This window comes from Rhopalosiphum maidis, chromosome 1 (assembly GCF_003676215.2).
Source record: "Rhopalosiphum maidis isolate BTI-1 chromosome 1, ASM367621v3, whole genome shotgun sequence".
Taxonomy (NCBI): Eukaryota; Metazoa; Arthropoda; class Insecta; order Hemiptera; family Aphididae; genus Rhopalosiphum; species Rhopalosiphum maidis.
In genome coordinates this window covers 92,549,201-92,561,167 of record NC_040877.1, presented here as the reverse complement: position 1 = coordinate 92,561,167, position 11,967 = coordinate 92,549,201, and the positions used below count along the sequence as shown (strand labels likewise).

At 32.0% G+C, this 11,967-nt stretch overlaps 1 protein-coding gene across 4 annotated transcripts; it reads right to left on the bottom strand.

Annotated features, from left to right (window-relative positions):
• Positions 1-643: 643 nt before the first annotated feature.
• LOC113550004 (14-3-3 protein zeta) lies at positions 644-11,747 on the bottom strand. Of its 4 annotated transcripts, none has more exons than XM_026951573.1 (6): positions 11,608-11,747; positions 11,246-11,394; positions 5,064-5,397; positions 4,086-4,209; positions 2,082-2,245; positions 644-1,046 (listed from the first exon to the last, which is right to left on the bottom strand). In XM_026951573.1, exons 3-6 carry the CDS (start codon positions 5,361-5,363, stop codon positions 891-893), a joined length of 744 nt encoding a protein of 247 aa, XP_026807374.1. In that variant the 5' UTR covers positions 5,364-5,397; positions 11,246-11,394; positions 11,608-11,747; the 3' UTR covers positions 644-890. The 4 variants fall into 4 exon arrangements, with proteins under 4 accessions (XP_026807374.1, XP_026807378.1, XP_026807375.1 ...); XM_026951577.1 differs by lacking the exon at positions 2,082-2,245 and adding an exon at positions 1,868-2,031; XM_026951574.1 differs by lacking the exons at positions 11,246-11,394; positions 11,608-11,747 and adding an exon at positions 6,745-7,092.
• Between the last annotated feature and the right edge of the window lie 220 nt (positions 11,748-11,967).

Below are 11,967 nucleotides of genomic sequence, written 5' to 3'. Positions count from 1 at the left end.
AAAATTAAAAAAGAAGATAACGACGTGAGCGAGGGAACAGGAGTCGAAACCGGCAAAGATGAGACGACTACAGGCTAAAACCAGTAAGAAACCACTATATTCATGACTTGTAAAGATAGAAAAATCACAGCAATTAGAAACTCAGCACAAATGTTATTATTACAACAAATTTTTTGGGTTTATATAATAAATATAAAATATATTTATATACATATACATATATATATATTAAATTAATATAAATATATATATATATATATATAAATACACATATACATAAACAATTACGAACGAATTATGAGAGTAAACATTTTTACAGATATTGAAGTTATATACCGAAAAAACCGGTCTCAAAATTAAATATATAAATCATTTAAACATCATAAACGGACGGTCAACATGAAGAATGCTGGCAATAGTTTTAGTCTCTAGCAGTTGTAGTTTGATACTTGTAACTTAGCTTGTTGAAGATCCAAGATACATTAATATCTAAAAATTTCCACAATTGCCAGCAATCGACATGTTAAATGATCTAATGTAACTATAACATACTTCCAAAATGTATTTATATATATAATTATTTTTATTGTAATAACTCTATATAATAATAGTTATAAACATTCAATAATAATTAATAGACTAATAAAGAAAAAAAAATGTGTTTATTTATTCTTATTCAAGACTTTTTTGTTTTTAAAGAACAGGTATACAAAAAAAAAAAAGATTAACGAAAAACAAAGAGCGTGTCGTGAGAGCGCAATTGTGGGGCAGGTGGAAGATGAAGGGGGCGCAGTTTCTCGCGGAAGTGTGTAAATGTTTGTTTTGCTTTATTAAAAATTATTATAGTTTTTTTTTTAAATTTGTTTATATTAAATATTTTAGTAAAAGAGTTAGTTGTCTCCAGTGGCTTCCTGGGGCTCATCGTTGTCTTGTGTATCAGACGTCCATAAAGTCAAGTTGTCACGTAACAATTGCATGATGAGCGTTGAGTCCTTGTAGCTGTCTTCGTTTAATGTATCCAGCTCAGCAATTGCATCATCAAAAGCCTAAAAAAAAAAATCAATGTTAAAGTATTGGAATTAGATTAAGTATGTATATAATTTAAAAATATACAAATACAAAGCATTAGGTTAAATTTTATGATCTCAATCCCTAGAAAAATACATTTAGAATATAACTTATTAGTAAATACTAAATAGTATTATATATATTATACACATAAACTTTGGGATGATTTATTAATTGTAAATTTGTCAATATTTCTAAATGTTATACATTAAATTTCTTTTAACACTAGAAAATCATTTAATTTTAAATTCAAATTAATTTTTTTTGAGTCCATGCAAATGATTTAAACCATTCATGCATGGCCAATTTAAAAAAAATACTGACAATTTTTCAATAACATTTAGTTTTTAAGTATACAAATACAAGTGTTTAAACAATTAGAGATGTTGACAGATTTAATATTGTATAACCAAGAACTTATAAAACTACTTACAAATTATTTTAACCTATTAAAGCAAAAAGCGAGCGATAATTATTTGTGCAGTGTTTCATTCAAATCATTTCATAAAGTACAACTATTTTATCAATAGTTCAAAAATATTGGGTTAGATATTAATTATAGAAGCTAGAAAATCACTCGTTAAAACAGTGGCAGATCATGGAAATTGAAATTTTAAAATAAAGAATAATTTTTGATTTAAAATTAATGAAAATAATAAATAAAATATATTATATTTTCTACGATTTTTAATTGCTATTTTATAAGCAATTATAAAGGTAAGTTCACTTATTACTACAGTCCGCCACTGAAAATAAGTCAAACAACAATTTCTGGATTCATTGGGGAATGTAGGGGTACCTGTTTAGCCAAATGGCAAGCACGAGCTGGGGAGTTAATGATTTCATAATAGAAAACCGAAAAGTTCAATGCCAGTCCAAGTCTAATAGGATGAGTAGGTTGCATTTTTGATTTAGCAATATCAAACGCCTCCTGATATGCTTTTTGAGAATCATCCACCACCCCTAAATACCAATAATAAAAACAAATATATTAAAATCTGTGAAATAAATACCTGTTTCGCCAGTTGGCAAGCTTTATCTGGTGAGTTTAGTATCTCGTAGAAAAACACGGAGAAATTTAACGCCAGACCCAATCGGATTGGATGTGTTGGTTGCATTTTTGCTTTACTGATCTCGAATGCATCCTGGTATGCTAGTTGAGAATCATCAACCACAGCTATGTTTTTCATACAAAAAAATAGTTTTAAATGACTAAATAAAATAACACTGGGCGATTAGACAATAAAAAGTTAGCAAAACACGAAAAAAGCAAATGTATTATACTAAAATATTGTTAATCCTAAATACACCAATTAATTACACAAATATGAAGTATCTATTGTATAGTTGAAACTCTGTGGCTAACTTTTCAATTATAACATACTTTAAAATCATTAAATTAATGTATTCCTCAAACAACTTCAGAAGAACGAAAGTTAATTATCTTACATCATTTTTTGATACTAAAAATTATTTTAATAAAAAAAATCATTAACATTGCACATTTAAACAGTGGATAGAAATAATACTAATAATTAATAATAATCCAAAAGTAAGGATAAAAGTAATCAAATAATTAAATGGAATAATATAATAATTTATCATCAGTTTAAGATATCATTCTCCTCACACAATTTCAGAAGAACGAAAGTTATATTAATAAAACATCATTTGATGAAATATTACTATTACGTATGGTACTAATAATTAATTCAACTTAAATTTCAATACTAGAAGTTCAGAATAAAAAAACTAAAAATATTGTATAATTAAAATGTAACATTATCATCAGGTATAAAAAAATGTTCTTCACATTAAGTCAGTAGAACGAAAGTTATATTAAAAAAGCATCATTGAAAAATGTAATGAATTATACTAAATAAGTTCAATATTAATTAAAATGTTTTTTATTTTTTTTTGTCAATTTTAAAATATTTTAATATTCTCATTAGTTAATAGATAAAATGTATCATCAGTTAAAAAAAATTTCTTCACACCAAGTCAGTAGAACGAAAGTTAATTAATAAAACATCATTTGATCAATTAATATAATGATTAATGATACAATAATAGATTAAGTAATTTGAAAATAAATTTTAAAGTATGAAATTAAATTTCAATATAATTAAAAATGCAGGTACTTATAAGATAATAACTTCAAAATTAATTAATTTAAAACGTCAATACAGAGTTTCAAAATGTATTCAGTATGTTATCTTATTAGTTGTTGATTGATATCATCAGCTATAAAAAAATGTTCCTCATACAAACTCAGAAGAACGAAAGTTATATTAAAAACATCATATGATTTTACAACCAGACTGTTAGCAATTCTTAAAATACTATAAAACCAATAAATATATAGAAAAGTATTGCTATAGACAAATTTTTATATAAACATTCACATACAATAGATGGCACATCAAATATTTTAGAAAGTATCTACATAATGTGGCAATGGTTAAAGAAATGTATTATTTTTTGTTAAGCTTCCTTAGGATATTCTTATAAACTTAATTATTGAATATAATTAAGTTATATATTAAAGATCATAATGAATACTGGTCAGTGAAATAAGGAATAGCATATTATTTGTTTTTAACATTCTTCATTTATGACTCATGCATTAATGTACATTTTTTAAAAACAATATGTGAAAATAACAAATGGTAAATTATTTATTTACTCTTATCTTATAAATGTCATTTAAAATACTGAATTTGTAAACACTAATTAGTTGTTTCAACTACTAATCAGTGAACCACTTAAAAACGCTAGTTTTAAAATAAAGAACATAAAAATAAATATAGTTTAACATATTAAAATATAGTACAATTTTTCAACTTATTTCACAATGTTAAAAAAAAAATAATAATAAATTACCAACAGTTTAAACATAAACTTGTATATTTTTTAATTCCAAGAAATGAATTCTAATTCAAATTTTTGGAATTAAATAAAAATAAAAATTAACAGTTCAACTTGTAAGTAACTATAACATAGAAGAATGAACTTACCATTTCTAGTTTCACCAGTAGCTACTTCTGCCAGGTACCTGTAATAATCACCCTTCATTTTAAGGTAGAAGACTTTGCTTTCAGCATTACTCGCTTTGGGGATTAGGTATTTGTCCAAAAGGTTCTGGAAAACAAATATTAAAAACCAATAATTAATATTTTTAGTATATTATGTGAGTATAATACATTAATACTAATACTAAAATTTATACTTCAAATATAGAATTTAAAAACATTTAAATGAATTTTAAATAAAAATTAATTAAAATTATGGATTCGTTTTTTAATATTATATAATTAAGAGGATTAGCAGCTGGTTTTTCTATATATGTCTATTAAAAAAATGTTCCAGTTTCATTTGTCAATGCATCAATGAATTATTAATGATAAATAAAATTAGTAATTCCTGTTTAAAATTTTCTCATAACGCCAATAGTTTTTTTGGTTCAAGTTTTCAGCTAGCAATAATCGCACATCAAATGAAACTCATTAGTTACAATATTATCATTGCACAAAGTGAGGAATAAAATAACTATATAGTCACAACAGACACAGTGAAATAATATAACTCTCTAGATCTGTGCCTAGCATATATCCATAACTAGTCAGCATAATATAATTTGAAAATTTTATATTGTGTTATGTTAAATGTGACTATTTAAACCATATGAAATAATAACTTTTGTATAAATTGGGAGATGAAACAGAAAAATGTCCATATTTAGTAAAATAGACTTTACAACAAATTCGTTTTACTTTATAATACATATTTGGTAATAAAGAACAGTGATAGAAATAAACATCTAATTTCCTACATAACAAACATAAAATACAGACCAAAAATTAACGGATATAATCTATTAAATGAATAATTTAAAAATATATAAAATCAAGTTATGACAACTTCATATTAAGTTTATTTTGATAATATACATAACAATAACAAAGTGATTATTTTATAACAAATAGTAAACATACCAATACGTCGTAGCAGATGTCCCTAAGTTCCTTTTCAACCTTCTCCCGATACTCTCTGGCCATTTGTTGTTTCTTCTCAGAGCCTTCTGTTTTTTGCTCAATTGAAGAAATTACTCGCCATGATGACCGCCGAGCACCTACAACATTTTTGTAGGCTACCGAAAGCAGATTGCGCTCTTCATTAGATAGTTCCACGCCAGTTTCGGTAACAGATTTCATTGAGCTAGCCATATCGTCGTACCGTTCCGCCTGCTCGGCCAGCTTGGCTCTCTGAACCGAGTCTTCTTTATCTCCAGACATTTGATATTTAACTTGACCAACAGACTAATTTAACCTTAAAAGATAAACAATAATTAAAATGTATAAATACTAGTTTTACCATCCAGTTAATACATTTAGTAAATGGCTCTTAATATATTAAGCATGCAGTACCAAGTAATAGTACTTAAGAGTAAAAAAATGAGCGCAGACTATTATGATATTTTTATAGCAATATAAATATTGTAATTACAAGTCTACTTGTGTATATATCTATATTAATTATGTGATAATATTTGATTAATCAGTAAGTCCTCAAGCAATAAGTGTTCGATTTTTGCAAGTTTACATTCAGATAATTAAATCGACAGAGAGGTAAACTAATTAGATAAATTACTATTATTATCACCGAATAATAGGTATTAGGTTAAAACTCATTAACACAAACAACACATCTTACAAATTTATAATAAATTGTACTGATAAGACTGATTTTTGGTCTCGCATGAATAGAAAAAATATCCGGTAATAAACTAAATTTTTGAAGCGACAACTATATAGTAGAGTGCAGCAACTCGTGGTATTATAACGCACATACGTAAAACCGGGATACTATTATTTAAACATAATATTCCGTTCGGGTTCGGTTTTATATATAGATTTACAGGAACGCGTCGCAACAGATCAGGGCGGTAACCGGATATTTCTAATAGACATATTATTATATTTTAAAAACCGTTGTAATTAAACGGGTCCGCGTCATCAGCCGATGCAAAATAACAAAACTCTTCATTTGGGGAAACCCACGGGATCGGAGAAAAATCGAAACCGTTTTCCAAACGGCAGTACACGGAAATGGTGGCCGGGGGTCAAATTAGCGTCCCAATCAATTATTCAGACCTACGACGTAACGGCGCCGCCTAACGAGGCGCACCGCCGCCGCTCGCGGTGCAAACAATCATTGTTTGCTGAAACGATTTACCCGAGCGCGACATAGGTTCCACCTGGTTACCTACCGATCAAAAAATGTAAGCGGCGGCGACGTACGTACGAGCGCGCGAGTGACACACAGTCGTGGAATGCGTTTGCCGCATAGTGTCCCCCGCGGCCTGCCTGCCCGCCCGCGCATCGCCGCCAACCAGCGGAAGGTGTGTTCGGGTAAAAACCACGCGGCGGCGACGGCCGGGCGCACGGACTTTTGAAAGTGATAGAGAAAAAAAATGAGATTATTTTTTTTTCAAAACGTTCAAATAAAACTGCGCGTCGCCTCGGACAGGCGGTTGGGGGCTCCTCCACCAAATCCCAGCCAGCTGGGGAATGCGCGCGCGATAAAAATAGATCATAGATCGCACACCGGCTGGCCAGCCGGTTGGCGCGCCGACGGCCGCAGCGGGACCGTCGTCGTGTACCGTATACAACTCACCTATAATGGACGTGAACACGGCCAATGTGATAGAAATATTGCGCTGCGGCGGCTAAGGAGACGGACGACGACTGTTGTACGCGGTCACTGTTAACACTGCCGGTACGCGACGACGGAAGAGGGCGGTACGCGAGTCGAGTGAAAAAAAAATTGGTTCTCGGTAAAATTTTCTTTATTTTTATATATATACATAAATAACACACAATACGCGTGTGTTAAAAAATTATTAGTACGGAGCAACTGCGTATAATATGTATGTACGTGCGAGCGTGTTCGTATGTGTGCCCGTGTGTGTTTGTGAGTAGTATGTACGCGCGCGCGCGCGCGGGCGCGTGTTCCACAGCCGGACGAGAGATTGAAAAACACAAGACGGAGTGCGTGATAGAAGGGTGGTAACGGTGTAGTGGTGTGATGATGGTGTTCAGTGAAACGGGGGGAGAGTCGAGCGAGCGGCGGACGCTGCGTCCTACCCCCACCACGGAACGTGCGTGGCTGCGGCACAATCGCGCCACAATCGATTGTGCGTGCGAGGGCACTGATTTGCGTTTAAATAATTTTGGCGCGATGCATTTTGGTAAATTAAATCGCGCGCGAGTGGACACTCCTCCAACGACGATGGACATCTCCGAATTTCGACATATTGTATTATTACAACACGAGCGGGTCGCCGTTCGGCAACGTATTGTATTCTATTATTTCGATCGCATCGGTTGAGTTGGGAAACGAGAACACGATAATACGACGTTACGTCCAGACAACACGCATATTATTGTGCGTCATCTCAACAGACGCCGAGATATATCGCCGACGATATTCCGGTTATGGTCACTGTGGCGCGAGCGACAACGTCATTATCGACGGTAGTCGCAGCAATCGCCGTTTTTTTTACGTAATACTTAACCGACCAATACTGTATATATTATATGGTACACGGCACGTTTTCGGTGACACGAGTGTACCGAGACGTGATTTTCCTGCAGTGGGGTGGTCGAGAGGGGGATACGGGAGCCGATAGCTGGACGTGAAATACGATACGGGAATTACGGGAACGCCGATGTGCATGACAATTACGTTGTGCCTATTATTCGTCGTGTATCGTGGTACTTTAATATAATATTATTCCGAGGTAATAATAATAATACATACAACATAATATTATATCGATATGATTTACAGTACACACAGGTACATTCGACGATACAATTGTCGAGTGCACGAGTGTGTGTAAAAATACGCAGAGGCGCATGCGCGTTGCTGGGCGTATGTGAGAGAGCACAAGGTTCGATCGATAGGTATGTGCGCGCGCGCACGCGTGTTCATGTGTGTGTGTGTGCGCGTGGACGTGGATGCGGCCCCCGGGATTGTTGCCGCCGCCGCCGCAACTGCACAGGCGCGAAGGCGAGCGGAGAACGAACGCGCGCGCGCCGGATGGCTAGCCGATGAGATATGGCAACAGCGGTTTTGTTTTCGTCATGGATTTAACGTCCGCCGCCGTTGCATATACACGACAAACCGGACGACCGGCAGCGGCTATATATATTATTATTACAAAGCGTAAACTGCGGTAGCAGCGGCGACGTCTGGCCGAGCGTGCGCGATTGGAATCGGAAATAAGTGTCCGCCGCCCATCATCCTCCTCGCGGCGCGTAAAACACACCGCACCCCATAGCTGGGTTTCCGAAGGGGGCACACACAAACATTTTACGCTTTAGATTACAACAAATCGGTATCTGGATTTCCGAATCCCACTATATCTATCCTTCCGCACCCTTCCCCCTATCATGGGGGCATACGTCTCGACTGGCGCATATAATTATGTATATAAGTCGAAAGCACACTTTTTTACAAAATGTTGTTATAGGTCTCTAGAACGACATCTTGGTACTATATAATTTATGGAAATATAATAAAACGTCATGAGTAGATAACCACGAGACAATAAAACTGCATAACGGAAATTCTCAAGCCATGCATGATGCAAACTGTAGACGGATAATATTCCTAGGAATTGAATCAGCATCTACCTACTAATCAAATAATAAGGTCAATGTCTTTATATGGCCATGCAATGAATGGGATTTTGGGAACGCCACCACCACGTTTTAATAAAATGTTCATAACGTTAATTTGTATAAAATAATTAATTATAATTTATAATCTATAGCCTAAGCCAAATTTATGTTGGAGTTAACAGATATCACAAAATAAGCACGCGTTACGTCCTTACGAAATTGTAATATGACTAAAAACCGTTTCGGTGTTTATTTTATGAGTATAATGTAAACACTTGAATAAATATTTCTACCATCATTTTTTATATTATTTCTGAGTCAATGAAAACTTGTTTGTTAATTCTATTGATTTTTTCAGTGATATCAATAAAAATAAAGACAATAAGTATTGCTTAGATAATCCTAATCCAATACCTACACTTACTATTAGCAATTTAAAATTTAGGAACTTTTATTAATTACTTAGTTCAAACCATAAAAATAGAAAAGGTCAACATTTGAAATAACAAAATGTTACAAACCTTCAAATTTAACCATAAATTACTTAGTTTATAAAATAAAAAAAGGTATGTATGCCATAACATAGTTACAGTTAAATTAAACGAGACAGTGTTATTTGCCTAACAAAACATTTGACAGCAAATAAATCCAATATTTATCATCTAAATAAAGAGTAAAATGTAGATATTTGATAAAAATAAAGCCACAAAATATACAGTTTTTTTTTATAAATTAAGGTATTATAAAAGATTAACATAAAATGTATCAATTAGTGTACTTAAAATTTTAGTTTACACATAAATTTGATATCTAATTTGGTATTCAACATTTTAAACAATGGTTAATAATTACATATATGTTAATTAATTTTAAATTATTTAATTATAATAAAAAGACTAAGTTGATCTAATTATTCGAATAGAAAACATGTTTTTTACTGCAAGATATTAGGAGTATCTAATAAATATTATATGGACTTAATAATATGTTAGTTTGATAAATAATAAGAATATAATTAAAGACCTTAAGAATATATCATAATATGCCATATATGTGTCTAGCACTACCTGAAACATCATATCTAGCCCAGTTCCAAGTCTAAAAATATACTGAATTATTTATTTTGTATTCATTGATCCTTATCCATAAACTATGTTCACAAAAATATATTAATGTGTAATAATCTAAACAAAATTACACAAACGAATGAAGTTACATCACAATGGAGATGGGTCATTCAATTTTATTAGATACCTTTACTGAAACTTTTTTAGAATGCCTAGTAAATTTATAATTTCATTTTGAACTATATTAATATATAATAAAACTGAACTAAAGACTCAAAAATTAATTAATAAGATAATTTTATAAAAATTACACTATTTAATACTAACCGATATTTATAGCTGATAAAAGAGTTGAAGATACTTCACTATAAACTATGAATAATAGCATATTAGCCTATACATAGGTCTCCACTGTATAAATTTTAAAATATAAGCTATAAATCCAAACAAACATACCTCTATTATATAGAACTGATACAAAAAAAAAAGAAATTATAAAACACAAATTAATTTTCTACAATATAAACACAGAAGGTTGCCATAAAAACAGATTAATTCTTAAAACTGTTTACCAGAGAAAATAATTATGTAAGCAGAACTTTATCATAACATTGTTGTTTATAATAAAACCTCATCAAAATATGATAAACACGTACACAATATTTTAAGTAGGTATCAAATTTATAATAAATTTTAGTTAGAAATTAATACTCAAAAAAAAGTTCCGTTTAAAAATTAATTTTATCATGACTAAAAAAGCAAAATAACAGTGTAATTGTTTAACCACAGTCTAATGAACTCACACTAATACAATTAAGAAAGCGCTAAACACTTGAAGAATAATGACTAAAATGGGGTTATTTTAATAGAAAACATATCTAAATGGTCATATCAGAGAAAAAGAAAATAATAGGAAAATTAAACAGACATTGTGGTGAAGTTTGAGTTCTTACAGTTAACTACACCACCATAAACATTAATTTTCAATACTAATGTATGATTTACATAGGTGATATAAACAAGTATTTTAATCGTGTATTCTAAACAATGAAAAAACCCGTAGACAAGTACTAACAGCAACATAATAATCACATGGAAAATGTCTAGTCTACAAAACAAAATGCATTCATTTATGATATGGTCAGATATGTTGTAACAAAAAGGTACTAACTATTACATACAAGACAGTAAAGTCTAGAGGTATGTGGATAGGTGTAAAGAGTTGACAGTTGTCGTACAAACTGAAATTCTAAAAACCTGTGTCATGATCTAATAACTCGTTGAAGCTACTAGTTCAATAGTAAGTACCACGAGGATGATTAGACAACACATTTTTGATATATTCACGTTTATATATAAAAAAAAAGTTAATAATGTTATCGCGCACGAGAGACCAATTTTTTAATAGTGGTTTTATCATACCTGTACGGCAAATGTTCGCCAAAGGCGTTCCAAATTGACTGTGGCGGTCGTCTTATTTCGCAGACAAGTCTTCCAATAAATGGTGTGCTTTGCAGAATTCAATGCGTCTCACGAATACCGTTAAGTGGACGACTGCTCTGCTACTATGACTGTTATTGATCCCAAACCAGCGACCACATGAAATAATCGAAAAACGTGTGTGAGTTAGTTATGTTATGGTTATACGATATTACGAATTCACGGCTACTCGTTATTCGGTAATGCGGCAATTTATGTGTGTGTATAATGTATTTGTGTGTGTGCTTGTGTCTATGTAAGAAGTAATAGAAAAATTATTAAGAAAAGAAAATAATCAATCAAACCTGGTGTTTTAAGTATGCGTGACCGAAAACGTGATGCGTTTTTGTAGGAAAACTATTCACTTGGCAGCCATGTTTGATACGGTCTTGTAGAACCGGCGTTGCGCGAGCGAGGGCAGCACTTGTTCGGCGGCGGTGTTGAGTCACTCGACCGCAACCAACCTGCGCTAAGCATTGTTGCCAACGTGATGCCAAAGTGTATTTGTACCAGGGTGTATTAAAAATGTATATTGTAATCTTGAATCGTGGTGGATACATTAGATCCAAACACACCGTAGATCCACGATATTACGATAATAATATAATAAACTAGAAAGATAAGTTGATACTGATACCGTCAAGCGGCGATGCTGTACCACTTGT